The sequence below is a fragment of the Oncorhynchus gorbuscha genome, linkage group LG13 (assembly GCF_021184085.1).
Source record: "Oncorhynchus gorbuscha isolate QuinsamMale2020 ecotype Even-year linkage group LG13, OgorEven_v1.0, whole genome shotgun sequence".
In the NCBI taxonomy this organism is placed as follows: domain Eukaryota; kingdom Metazoa; phylum Chordata; class Actinopteri; order Salmoniformes; family Salmonidae; genus Oncorhynchus; species Oncorhynchus gorbuscha.
In genome coordinates, this window is record NC_060185.1 from 58,209,247 (window position 1) to 58,223,450 (window position 14,204).

At 41.2% G+C, this 14,204-nt stretch overlaps 1 protein-coding gene across 1 annotated transcript; it reads right to left on the reverse strand.

Moving 5' to 3' along the window:
- Positions 1 to 816: 816 nt before the first annotated feature.
- Positions 817 to 13,581, reverse strand: LOC123994029 (LON peptidase N-terminal domain and RING finger protein 3-like). Its single transcript, XM_046296510.1, has 10 exons — positions 12,781 to 13,581; positions 8,506 to 8,624; positions 8,115 to 8,390; positions 7,761 to 7,998; positions 7,546 to 7,636; positions 6,942 to 7,178; positions 6,650 to 6,808; positions 5,156 to 5,318; positions 4,896 to 5,045; positions 817 to 3,232 (listed from the first exon to the last, which is right to left on the reverse strand). Exons 1-10 carry the CDS (start codon positions 13,430 to 13,432, stop codon positions 3,071 to 3,073), a joined length of 2,247 nt encoding a protein of 748 aa, XP_046152466.1. The 5' UTR covers positions 13,433 to 13,581; the 3' UTR covers positions 817 to 3,070.
- Between the last annotated feature and the right edge of the window lie 623 nt (positions 13,582 to 14,204).

Here is a 14,204-nt window from a genome sequence, read left to right on the forward strand (position 1 = left end):
AGTAGATGGTATTGAGTGTAGTATATACATATGAGATGAGTATGTAAATAAAGTGGCATAGTTAAAGTGGCTAGTGATACATGTATTACATAAAGATGCAGTAGATGATATAGAGTACAGTATATACATATACATATGAGATGAATAATGTAGGGTATGTAAACATTATATTAGGTAGCATTGTTTAAAGTGGCTAGTGATATATTTTACATAATTTCCCATCAATTCCCATTATTCAAGTGGCTGGAGTTGAGTCAGTGTGTTGGCAGCAGCCACTCAAAGGCAGGAGAACAAGATACACAGATACTCTGCAGATGCTAACCCGATTTCAAAGTTTACATAACGTCTGACTCTGCCCCCGTTATGTAAGCCCTATTAAAAATATCCTCATTGGCTTCTCCCTGACTCCCACCAGACAGACAGCCTGCAAATTACATTGGTACTACTTGTCCCCCCCCTTCCTCTGAGTCCATCATCCCTCCCAGTCATGGAGGTGCTGTGGTGCGATTCGGGGGGGTAAGGGTCAGGTCATCTCCTCCCCCCAAAAAAGGCAGGGCTGCAGAATGTGGGGTAGTGGGACAGGGGGAGCGGAATAGCGTATCTATCCTTCTAACCGTGACCTACATTCAGTGTTATGTAAACTCAATGCACCACTTCATAAGATATTTGTTATGTCCAAGCTTTCTAGACATTTCTAAAGAGCTACATTGATACTTCTTTCAACGGACAAGCACGTAACCAAAGTAGAGAAATATAGAACACAGGATTAGGGATGCTTCAGATTAAAGACCATCGGTTTAGTCCTTATTCCACAAATTAAGAGCATAACCTTTTTTATTCAGAATTGTGTTTTTTGTACATTGTATAACATTGCAATGACTACATTTCTATAAAAACAAAAAAAATGTAACATTGGATAAGATGCCAACCACATACATTCATTTTTGTAAACACATACAGTTAGAGGCCATTATACAAGTGTTACACAACCACCAAAGTAAGACTCCATGGTCACATCATCTCCATAGAAACAAATTACATGTCAATATGAATCAATAAGCATGTTCTGTGGTGAAAGAGCTACAGGAGTGTCAGAGGTAGATTGACTTAGATCACTAGTGCAACGTTCAATGTGGAATTCAAAAAGGTCAGAAAGGTACCTTTGAATTTCTATTGTTTTGGCATTTTCTGATGTAAATGGGTAAAATACATAGATGAATGACAATTTGGCTAACATGCAACCGAGAGATCAAATTAATATACATGTAAAAGTATGAGATTTTGGTGAGGAAATATAAGCTACTTGAATTGACATGCCAATCAATCAACTTTTATTCAAAAAACATTTATTCAACCTTAACCAAGTCTCAATGTTGTTGTTTTATACAAAAGTCAATAGAAAATATTCACATTGTGTCCTTGCATTGAGAAGACTTTCATTTAGTTGTGATAAGATATAAGAACTGGTACCAATATTTGTAACCACAATTGCAGGACTCGTCATACAATGAACCAGGATTTGAGTTTTACCAATATTTGTAACCACAACCTTAAGACTCGTCACACAATGAACCAAGACTGGATTTTTTAAATGTACTGTTTGTGTCCTCGAAAGAGAAGACCACATATTCAGCTCAATAGTTTGGACTTTTCAGCCAAGTCTTCCTCACTGGAATGCTATCTTTGTCTAAATTATTCTTCTTGGTACTGGCATCATGGAAGAAATCCAACTTAAGGCACTAAATGTTGAAAAATATTAGAAATCACAGTGTTTGATGCTACAGTTTATGGTTCCACCGGACGATAGCTTGAAAGACAAGACGATGAGGTTCAAATGACAGGAAGCAGTCTTCCAACTCCTTCGTGAGTTTTTTGAATGGTTAGGAAAATCATTTCAGAGTGTCTTCGGCTTGGGACATGACAACCAAACGTAAAACTTATCAAATCAAACTTTAGAATTTTGGAAAGTGGTAAAAACAGCAGGGCTAATAAATCCGGCACTCTCTACACTAAAAGTTTATATTTCCCTTGTCTACAATTATTTGCATTTTCACATTGACGTCGTTGTCTTTTTTTGTATAATAGCCAGGAATCACGTAGCACAAGTGGTGACCGTTATTGCAGTCACTTTGTTTGTCTGTCACTTGTGTCACCCCTAACTTTATGAGCATAGCTGGTGCAAATAATAGCCGAGCCAAGAAAGCCCTATATAAATGCAATAACTTAAAATTTCCCCTTACAATAAAAAAATATGTTTGTTAATTAACACATTTCCCCAAGATTTCACTGCATAACCATCCTGGTTCAATATCGTCTGTATAAAAAGTTTATCAGCGTTAACATAAAAATAACTGTAGAAAACTCGGAAAAAATTCTGGCGGACAAAGAAATATGTAACATCCAAAAAAACTAAAAATGTCTTCCTTTGTTGAAGGCAAAGCTCACAACCCATCTTTGCTCACCATGCATGGAAAACAGGGACTATCAGTTACACTGTTGCTGCAACTACAGTGCTAAGTAGATCCTATAAATACCAAGAATCATTCCATCGTAAGTAGGAGATGGCTCATTTTAACTGCAGGTGTATTGCACTCATCTACACCAAAACAGGAAGAGAATTTCACTATCCTCTGAATGATACAGTTAAAAACGTCATCAGAAAAAGGTACTGTGCTGTATTGCAATTTTCCCCTCTAATTTTCTACACATTCTAAGGGGTTTTGGGTTTTATAATATGTAATTTGTGGTTAATAAACCCTTTGGAAATAATAAGTCATCATTGTAATAGTAATTTTCTCCCAGTGGTGTAAACATGTTCCATGTTCATAAATAATAACACAAACAAAGTCAAAACACTATCGCCTTTGCAGCACACTTTAAAATATTCAGTCCATAAGTAGCCTCTTCTAATCCTTGGATCACATTTCGGTAATCTAATTAAAGTCCACTTGCCAATAGTAACCCATTCACACAAAGGCTTTTGTTAAAATGCGGTCTTTCAGATAAAAACAAAAAACAGACAAAACAGACACCCACATGGAGGAGATAGATGGTTGTGTGAGGGTTGGAGTCATCGAGAGGAGCGGTTGCGGGACATGAAGAGGAGTACTCTGCGGATACCACTGAGTCGGTCCTTCAGGGATGTCAGGGCCAAGAAGGGCAGCTGGGCTCGACCCTCCAGGGGAAGGACTGCCAGCAGCCACCAGCACCAGGATGGCCCATTGGCACTGGCCTACAGAGGGAGAGAGCAGGAGAATAACCATAAGAATCCAGCCACAACCTATTCAACATAAACTGTGTCAAATCAAAATAGATTTAACGTATGTGTGATCTACAGTGCATTCGGGAAGTATTCAGCCCCATCTTCCACATTTTGTTACGTTACAGCCTTATTCTAAAATGGTTTATATTGTTGTTGTTTTCTCATTCATCTGCACTCAATACCCCACAATGACAAAGCAAAAACAGGTTCAGACATTTTTACAAATTCATAGATAAAAATAAAAAAAAAGACATCACATTTACATAAGTAGTCATACCCTTTACACAGCACTTTGTTGAAGCATCTTTGGCAGTGATTACAGGCCTAGAGTTTTCTTGGGTATAGAAGCTTGTAATTGGGGATTGTCTCCCATTCAACTCTGCAGATCCTCTCAAGCTCTGTCAGGTTGGATGGTGAGCGTCTCTGTACAGCTATTTTCAGGTCTCTGGTTAAAGTCCGGGTTCTGACTGGGCCACTCAAGGACATTCAGAGACTTGTCCCGAAGCCACTCCTGCGTTGTCTTGGCTGTGTGCTTAGGGTCGTTGTCCTGTTGAAAGGTGAACCTTTGCCCCGGTCTGAGGTCCTGAGTACTCTAGAGCAGGTTTTAATCAAGGATCTCTCTGTACTTTGCTCCGTACATCTTTCCCTCGATCCTGAATAGTCTCCCAGTCCCCGAAAATCATCCCCACAGCATGATGCTGCCATCCCCATGCTTCACCGTAGGGATGGTGCCAGGTTTCCTCAAGACGTGACGCTTGGCATTAAGACCAAAGAGTGTAATCTTGGTTTCATCAAACCAGATAATCTTGTTTCTCATGGTCTGAGGGTCCTGTACGTGCCTTTTGGCAAACTCCAAGCGGGCTGTCATGTGCCTTTTACTGAGGAGTGGCTTCCGTCTGGCTACTCTACCATTAAGGCCTGATTGGTGGAGTGATGCAGAGATGGTTGTCCTTCTGGAAGGTTCTCCCATCTCCATGGAGGAACTCTGGAACTCTACCAGAGTGACCGTCGGATTCTTGGTCACCTCCCTGACCAAGGCCCTTCTCCCCCAATTGCTCAGTTTGGCCGGGCGGCCAGATCTAGGAAGAGTCTTGGTGGTTACGAACTTATTTTATTTAAGAATGAGGCCACTGTGTTTTTGTGGACCTTCAATGTTGCAGAAATGTGTTGGTACCTTTCCCCAGATCTGTGCATCGACACAATCTTGTCTCTGAGCTCTACGGACAATTCCTTTGACCTCATGGCTTGATTTTTGCTCTGACATGCACTGTCAACTGCGGGACCTTATATAGACAGGTGTGCCTTTCCAAATCATGTCCAATCAATTGAATTTACCACAGGTATACTCCAAGTTGTAGAAACATCTCAAGCATGATCAACTGAACAGGATGCAGCTGAGCTCCATTTCAAATCTCATAGCAGAGGGTCTGAATACTTATTTAAATAAGGTATTTCTGTTTTTATTTTCTATGAATTTGTAAACATTTCTAAAAACCTGTTTTTGTTTTGTCATTATGGGGTATTGTATTGAATGTATTTAATACATATTTGAATAAGGCTGTAAAATGTGGAAAAAGTCAAGGGGTCTGAATACTTCCCGAATACACTGTATGTCCAGGATTCATGTATTTACCTGTGGCTCAGAGTCTTTCTCTGGCATGCGCCCAAACTGCTCCACGATCCTCTCCTTTTGTTCTTCTTTCAGGGAGTTGACCCAGATTAAGGCCTGGTCGTATACTGCATCATGGAGACTCTGCAGCTCCTTCTCTGCCACAACCTCCACCTTTACATAACAAGAAATGCATTTATTAGCACAACAAGATACACTAATACAGGTAAAAAATAGTTCAGACAACATTCATGCAAATGCTTTAGTTTATGATAAATAAATACCTTAACGTCTTCCAGGTATTCAATGTCTGCTGTGTTGTATCCATCTCTCTGGTGGTGCTTAATGACCTTGAACCTTCTTATCCCAATGGTGTCCACAACGGAGCGGCCATCTGCAAAGAATTCCACGTTTCGGATCTCCAGGAGGCTACCGTAATCGGCAAATCTATGGGGAAGGCAAATAAGTAGATATGGATCCAAAATGTGTCTTAGGCATTCACAGGTGACACAAACAATAAAAAAGGCTATATAAACTATCTGCTTAAACAACTAGGTCTTGAGGCCCCTCTGGGTGCACGTTTTGTTTTTTTGCCCTAGCACAACACAACTGATTCAAATAATCAACTAATCATCTAGCTTTGATTATTTGCACCAGCTGTGTAGTGCTGGGGCAAAAACCACAATGAGCATCCGTTTGGTAGATGTCTTCACAGGTCCACAAGGACATTACCCGGGAATGACCCGAGACCGGTCCAAAATTCTGTAGTTGACCCTCGGATCCGGGTCAGATTTGATTGTCACGGTTCTCCGATATATTAGTACTAAATTTGCTGTTAAGGACCCGTAAATACCAGAACGCGACTGCTGCAGTAGAGATTGAAAATGGTCTTATTTATTCTGCTGTGGATTTTCACGAGAGCGGCACATGTAGCTTGTTGTTTTTGGCAGTCAATCACAAGTCATCAAAGCGGGCATTGGCCTCTGGCTCTGTGTGTATCGTGGTAAGCAAGTTAGCACATCAATGGAAGATGGAATTAAAATGACGGAATTAAAGGTTAAATGAGAAGGATATGTTTCAACGACCCAAGAGCCAACAGGGATGCTGCTACTTAATACTTTGAATGGAGTTGTTGTTATCGTTTAGGACGGGGGAAAGCGCAGTCTATGAAGCTATGATTAGGCAACCCTGCTAGCTAGATAGCTAGCTTAACTAGCTTCTCTTCTCGGTTTGACGCAGTCAAAACAGGTACTATGTAATCAGATTGGATGATAAATAACCTAGCTTTGGCAGCCTGATACTAGCTCCGTTCTTCTATTCCTTGGTATGTGAATTAACAGCTTCAGTTAATAACTTAGCTAAAAATATACATTTTCTGCTGCTTCCCTGACTCAGATCGGGACTGGCTCTGGACCTGACTGGGTCTATACGGGGCCGGGTCTGGTTGTCCTCGGAGCCATTCGGACCGGGTATCTATATTTAAAACATAAATGTATTCGGGTAGGGTCCTGGGAAGAAAGCCCTGGGTCAATTTCAGAACAGGCCCAATGTTTTGGACACGAGGAGACCTCTCCCCAGGACCGAGTTTGGGATACGCTGCAATACAACATGCAATACCTGCTCAGCTCTGATTATAGCCTAAGGCCCTCCTCAATGGCGCCAAACAAGAGTTGACACAACAGCTATTCAAATTTACTGCCAGATGGCACCAATATCCCCTGCCTGACTAAGGAACACTAAAACACAATGTTTCTCTGCTTTGTCCAGGCTTTACTCACCCTTTGAGGTTATCGCTGAGGCACATTCCAAACTGCTTGGTACCCATCTCCATACACCTGCGGATCATCAGGCGGTAGCAAGGCTCAAAGATGTGAAGAGGACATGGAACGGTGGGGAAGGCCATGGTGCAAACAAATATAGGCACGTTCTTGTTTAGGCTGCAAAAGAAAGGTTTGAGGATATAATATATCTAAAGTTATAGATGAAGTAACATTTTATAAAGTGTCTGATGTCATTGTTACACAGTTCAGAAGCAATCGGATAATGTCTGTATGCTGCTTTTAATCGTACTTGGATAAATCTGCAATCTCTTCTGCGTTGACTTTCTGTCTGTCCATGAGCTCATTTGGCAGATACTTGCAGATGAGGTTCTCCATCAAGACAGTCTTGTTGTATTTACTTTCTGCCAGATACTCTTCCAGCTCCATCTTGCAGAGAGGACACTTGGGGTTGTGGTCCAGGCATCGCTCGAGGCATTTCAGACAAAAGGTGTGGCCGCAAGGAGTGGTGACTGGTTCATAAAAGAGCCTAGGGTTTACCATGGAGATAAAGAACACAATATTGTGCAATAGAGTGGTACAATGTCTCTCGCTACTCTATTATTGTTTACTTTCAGGTTTTCTTGTTTACATTGTTTGATAATTTAAATGTAGGCTATAACTGTGAAAATAAGACTAAATGTTTACCTATTAATCTTTATTGCGTCATACCGAATCTTTATTGTTTCATACTATCAGAAAGGAAGATGAATATCTTTGGCTGTGAGTTTCACTAATCATAGATAATCTGATTCAAAAGCAGAACACTATATTACTATCATTGGCAAAGTGGCAAATGGTTACAATTCAGATACAAGTTTTGTCACGGATGGATGGCTACACGGAGATGTTCTCACCTCATACAAAGAGAACACTCCAGGTCAGCCGGGTCTATGAGGTCAGAAAGCACTGCACTCCAGGAAGTCGCCTCTTCATTCTGGGTCACTTCTGTAAAGGAGGAGAAACATTTGAGTTAGACAGTGAATCTCAACAACTGCTTCACTAATAGTAAATATCATGCCAATATAGCTCCAATGATTTAAGAGGCGAGGCAAAAAGTCTTAAAACGTACCAGATTTGGAGCGCTTGCAGGTGTCGCTACTGTCCACTTGGCTGTCCTCGGATGAGCTACGTTTGCGTTTGAGGAAGACGCTCCTGTCAATGACGGTGGGATGGCAGACATTCAGGTCCACCTGATCTTCTCCTTTCTTTTCGCCGCATGCCATCGTCTCAAATAAGCCGCCCGTCTTAGGTTCACTCAGCGTAGGTGACGATGTCAACTTCTCATGAGAGGCAATATTCTTGTACTCCTGTGAGAAAGGGTGATGATAGAACATTTGAATTAGTTCATGGGCTCAACTCAATGCACTAGATGATAACACTTTATTGTAATTTAAAAACCTCAAAGATGGACGATTTCTCTTACATTGTAAGACTTGGAGGAAGTGGTGTTGCAGCTTGAGGTTGAGGTGTTCAGGATGCCACCTTTTATTTTATTTCTGGAAGACAGTAGACTTGTGCAATCCAAGATTCTGTTGTGTACTTGATCAGTGACAGGGGCCAGAAGATCACTCAGAATCTTTTGCGCCTTTCTTTTTGCCAGTTTACTTTCAGGATCTAATGTAATGACGACCAGGTACTCTCTTAACGCTTCTTCACATTTCCCAAGACAGACTAAAGCTTGTGCTTTTCTAATATGTCCCTGGGAGAAAAATAAACAAATGTTTATTCATCGGTAGAACAATATCATTATGTTGCATTGTGAAGCTCTGATGGTAGATCTAAATTAAACATGGGGAAAAAAATCCAACTCTCACCTTTGACCAAAGAGGCATGAGTTTGCATGCCATCTCTGCATCATGAAGTGCATCCTCATAATTCCTCAGACTGGAATTGATCTGTGATCGGTTGCTGTACAGCACATGGTCCCTTGGAGCTGGAAAATACAAAAAAACATATATTTACTTGGATAGACAGAGATTTACTTTGTTCCAAAAGTATAAATGTACATGACATCTTGATACAAAATCATTTTGAACTATACATCGAAAACATCAAGGTCAAATTCAATAGAAATTGAAATAGAGGCTGAAACTGATTATCTACTCATTAAACCATCATTCTGTCACACAATACCAGTTTTCTTTAGTTCATAGTGAAAATGTGCAGATTTTGGATTATAGTTGAAAGTGATTGTTGATAAACATTTACATCTCTCATGATAAGCTGTAGAGCACTGAGAGCACTGAGCTAAAGGCTAGAGCTGCCGCTTTCAAGGAGCGGGACTCTAACCCAGAAGCTTATAAGAAATCCTGCTATGTCCTCCGACGAACCATCAAACAGGCAATGCGTCAATACAGGACTAAGATCGAATCATACACCACTGGCTCTGGTGCTCGTCGGATGTGGCAGGGCTTGCAAACCATTGCAGGGCTTGCAAACCATTACAGACTTCAACAGGAAGCACAGCCGAGAGCTGCCCAGTGACACGAGCCTACCAGACGAGCTAAACTACTTCTATGCTCGCTTCGAGGCAAATAACACTGAAACATGCATGAGAGCACCAGCTGTGTGATCACACTCTCCGCAGCCAATGTGAGTAAGATCTATAAACAGGTCAAGGACATGTACTGATTAACAGGACGTGTACTGCGAGCATGCACTGACCAACTGGCAAGTGTCTTTACTGACATTTTCAACCTCTCCCTGTCTGAGTCTATAATACCAACATGTTTTAAGCAGAGCACCATAGTCCCTGTGCCCAAGAACACTAAGATAACCTGCCTAAATGAATACCAACCCGTAGCACTCACGTCTGCAGCCATGAATGTATGCACACATGACTGTAAGTCGCTTTGGATAAAAGCGTCTGCTAAATTGCATATATTATTATTATATATTATATGAAGTGCTTTGAAAGGCTGCTCATAGCTCACATCAACACCATTATCCCAGAAACCCTAGACCCACTCCAATTTGCATACCGCCCTAACAGATCCACAGATGATGCAATCTCTATTGCACTTCACACTGCCCTTTCCCACCTGAGCAAAATGAACACCTATGTGAGAATGCTATTCATTGACTTACAGCTCAGCGTTCAACACCATAGTGCCCTCAAAGCTCATCAATAAGCTAAGGACCCTGGGACTAAAAACCTCCCTCTGCAACTGGAACCTGGACTTCCTGACAGGCTGCCCCCAGGTGGTAAGGGAAGGTAACAACACATCTGCCACGCTGATCATCAACACAGGGGCCCCTCAGGTGTGCGTGCTCAGTCCCTGTTCACTCTTGACTGCACGGCCAGGCACGACTCCCAACACCATCATTAAGTTTGCCGATGACACAACAGTCGTAGGCCTGATCACTGACAACGACGAGACAGCCTATAGGGAGGAAGTCAGAGACCTGCCCGTGCGGTGCCAGGACAACAAACTCTCCCTCAATGTGATCAAGACAAAAGAGATGATTGTGGACTACAGGAAAAAGAGGACTGAGCACGCCCCCATTCTCATCGATGGGGCTGTAGAGGAGCAGGTTGAGAGCTTCAAGTTCCTTGGTGTCCACATCACCAACACACTAACATGGTCCAAGCACACCAATTCAGTCATGAAGAGGGCACGACAAAACCTTTTCCCCCTCAGGAAACTGAAAATATTTGGCATGGGTCCTCAGATCCTCAAAAGGTTATACAGTTGTAACATCGAGAGCATCTTGACTGGTTGCATCACTGCCTGGTATGGCAACTGCTCGGCCTCCGACCGCAAGGAACTACAGAGAGTAGTGCGTACGGCCCAGTACATCACTGGGGTCAAGATTCCTGCCATCCAGGACCTCTACACCCAGGACTTCTACACCAGGTGGTGTCAGAGGAAGGCCCTACAAATTGTCAGACTCCAGCCACCCTAGTCATAGACTGTTCTCTCTGCTACCGCACAGCAAGCGGTACCGGAGCGCCAAGTCTAGGTCCAAGACGCTTCTAAACAGCTTCGACCCCCAAGTCATAAGACTACTGCGCACCTAATCAAATGGCTACCCAGACTATTTGCATTGCCCCCCTGCCTCCTTACACTGCTACTACTCTCTGTTGTTATCATCTATGCATAGTCACTTTAATAACTCTACCTACATGTACATATTACCTTAACTAACCGGTGCCCCCGCACATTTACTCTGTACAGGTTACCCCCCTGTGTATAGTCTCGCTATTGTTATTTTACTGCTGCCCTTTAATTACTTTTATTTCTTATTCTTACTCATATTTGTTTTTAAACTGCATTGTTGGTTAAGGGCTCGATAGTAAGAATTTTACTGTAAGGTCTACCTATTGTATTCGGCGCATGTGACTAATAACATTTTGATTTGATAATCAATAATAATATCAATGCGGCACACAAGAGTGGAACCAATACTACTGTGTCTGCTGTCGAACTTTTAGTACCCTTGACCTACATTTGTTTTATTGTTTTTTACCTTAAGCAATGTTTGGTCCCCTAGCCTACATAACATCTTATTCAACCTTCACACGCCCATTTGTGTGTAGGGTGGTCAGTGTCAGTATGAAAATGCAACGCAATTGAAATGTAGAAATGATAAATGCATTTATATGTTCATATCAATGCACATGATTCATGCCACAATTAATTGGAAATGGTAAACAGAATTTTAAATGAAAATGGCTAAACAGAAAATGGTAAATGTAATGTTCAAAGTGAAATGTTCAAAGTGAAATGTAAAAGTGGCTTTTATCATTTTCTAACTGCTCTATTTAGCATTCTCTTTTCTCTTTAAATGTTTTAAGTGTATGCAAATTACTTCCTGGAGGTGTGAACTAGGAGATAAGCACAACACCATACAGTGATACAACCTAACCATGTCATGCTCTCTGTGCATGGATTTTAGACTAGTGAAACCAACAGGGTTCAAACCTGGTGTCCTGTACACCAGAAGAACATGCTGCTAAGCCAAAGCTTTAGCTTGGGGAGCCAAAGCAAACTTTCTGGTCTCAGGCAAAGTTATTCAACACTGTGCAAAGTTACCGAACCAGTATTTTCCTAGTTGTTCGCATGATGAGTAACCTTACCTGAAACCTTAAGAGTTAGCTATAATCGTTGGTTTAGCGTACTAATGTGCTCTTCTGATGTGCAGAAGACACTTGTTCAAACCCTGTTAATCATATATGTGCTGTGGCTCAGAAGGGTCTCTGTGAGGAGGAGGAGGAGGAGGAGGTCAAAGAAATGGTGATCGGTAACTGAGTTGGTTCAGTTACCACACATGCATGATGAGTAGGCCTAACCTTACCTGAGACATGAAGAGTTGCATTGGCTCCCAGTATCAATGCCTAGGCTTCAGCTTAGTGGGCCTATGCTTTTTTGGTGCGCAGAAGACCTGGGTTCGCACCCTGTTTGTTGGTTACACTAGTCTCAAATTAATGTACAGCATGGCATGGCTAGGGTGAACTACTACATGGGGGTGTGGTGTTGCTCTCCTGGTTCATGCCTCCAAGAAGTAATTTGCATACACTTTTACATTGTTAATTGAAAATATAATTCTTAATTGGGTAGTTGACAAATGAAAATATCTATTTCAATTTCACTATGTAGATTGCATTTACGAATTTCTGTTTACCATTTGGCTTTTTCCATTTACCATGTTTATTTAGAATCTGTTTACCATTTACAATTCTCCTTTAACCATTTTCTATTTTAATTTAAAACTGCAATTTAATTGTGGATTATCATTTCACATTCCTATTTAGCAATTTCGAACTGGCCCTAATCACCCTCCATACATCTGCCCATGTATGTCATATGCATGAATCTCTCAATTAAGGGGATAATTATAGCCTAGTAATAAACATGATACACTGTTATAATAATTTCCCCACTGAATTGTTACAATGTAGAGCAGCTTACGCCACGCGGAAGTTACATCACACACCTGCTGATTCAGCTGTCAATTAGGCCAGCTCATGTACGCACTGGAAACAGTAGCCTAAATGCTGTTGCAACATTGCATAAGATATAGGCCATCCATTTCAAGTGTTAAATTGCATTTCGAATTAGTTTAAATGAAAAGTTAAAATACCATACCTATTTGTATTGCTTCGTTGTATTTTTCCAAAGCAGCATCCATTATTTTATCTGAATATAGTCCATTCCCCTCACGTCTCAGATTAACAGCAAGTAATTGACTTGGAAACCACTTTAACAACAAGTTACTAAGAACAACATTAACTCTATAATTGTCCACATCATTGAGTTTGGTGTGCCGACTGTCATTACATTCTTTGCAGCAGACAGGCATTTTTTCTCTGTCCAGGCACTTTTTGCAAAAGCAGTGTCCACAAGGCAAGGTAACAGGCTCGTATAGAAATCCGTAACATATTTTGCAGGTAAATGCATCATATCCAACGCAATCAGAGTGTGTCTCCTGTCTGTTGTTTTTACTGTCTGTCACATCTTGTATTTTAATACTGTTCGAGAGATATTCAATAAGATTATCCAGATGGACTGGTCGTAGTCTGTCGATTTCTGCCGCTTTTCGATAGATCTCGAAAGCATCGGTCAATTTACCAGCGAATGCCAGGGCATCGGCTCGTTTCACCAAGAGATTTTGCTGCGTACTAGGGTCGCAGAGGTGCAGCAGTTGGCATTCGTATATGTCCGCCGCGAGCCCGAAGTTTTTAGATTGAAACGCTTCTGCCGCAAGAAGCAGCATACAATCGGTACTATCCGTTCCCATAATGATTGCGGTTGTGTAGTATAGTCGCTAAATTAATCTTCCCTTTTAGTAGGTCTATTTCTATTTATCTTATTTTCTGAGCTCTTCTCCCCCTGTTCAACTCACTATTCTGAGACGATATCTTAGAACACCATTAGTGATACTATCGTTGTAAAAAAAATAAAAACTCTTACGTAAACTGTGTCATGTGACCACGGTCAGATGTTCCAATTGGACCCTGTTAGCTAAAAATTCAGTTGTAAAACAGAAAGCGTCTCGTCTATGGATATAAATTGGTAAATGTCCTGAAATGGGAATAATGCTTAATAGATTTCTTTCGGCTGAAGGCATTCCATGACGGGACGCTCGGGTAACAGAGCATAACTGTATTATAGTCCAGCGTTTTCCAAACTCGGTCCTCAGGAACTCAAGGGGTGCACGTTTTGGTTTTTTCCCTAACGCTACACAGTTGATTCAAATGATCAAAGTTTGATGATTAGTTGAATATTTGAATCCGCTGTGTAGTGCTATGGTAAAAAAATCTAAACCTACACTGTCCCGAGGACCGAGTTTGGGAAACCCTACATTAGTCCTTGATTGATTGAAAACAAATGTCTTATTCTTCTACTTATTCACTGCCTCTAGCTAGCACATTGCTTAATTATGTGTCACAATTGGTTTAAAAAAAATCAATAATATGTAATTATGGCTACTGTAGCCTATATGTCACTTTACATCCTACTGAGACATAGAATGTAAGTGTCCATTGAATGCATACATCTAGGGGGTTACA

Coding starts and splice junctions, on each gene's coding strand:
- LOC123994029 (XM_046296510.1), bottom strand. CDS start 13,432: ATGGGAACGGATAGTACCGATTGTATGCTGCTTCTTGCGGCAGAAGCG. Junction 5,046..5,155: donor AATACCTGGAAGACGTTAAG/GTATTTATTTAT, acceptor TGTTATGTAAAG/GTGGAGGTTGTGGCAGAGAA. Junction 3,233..4,895: donor AGAAAGACTCTGAGCCACAG/GTAAATACATGA, acceptor CTCCCTCTGTAG/GCCAGTGCCAATGGGCCATC.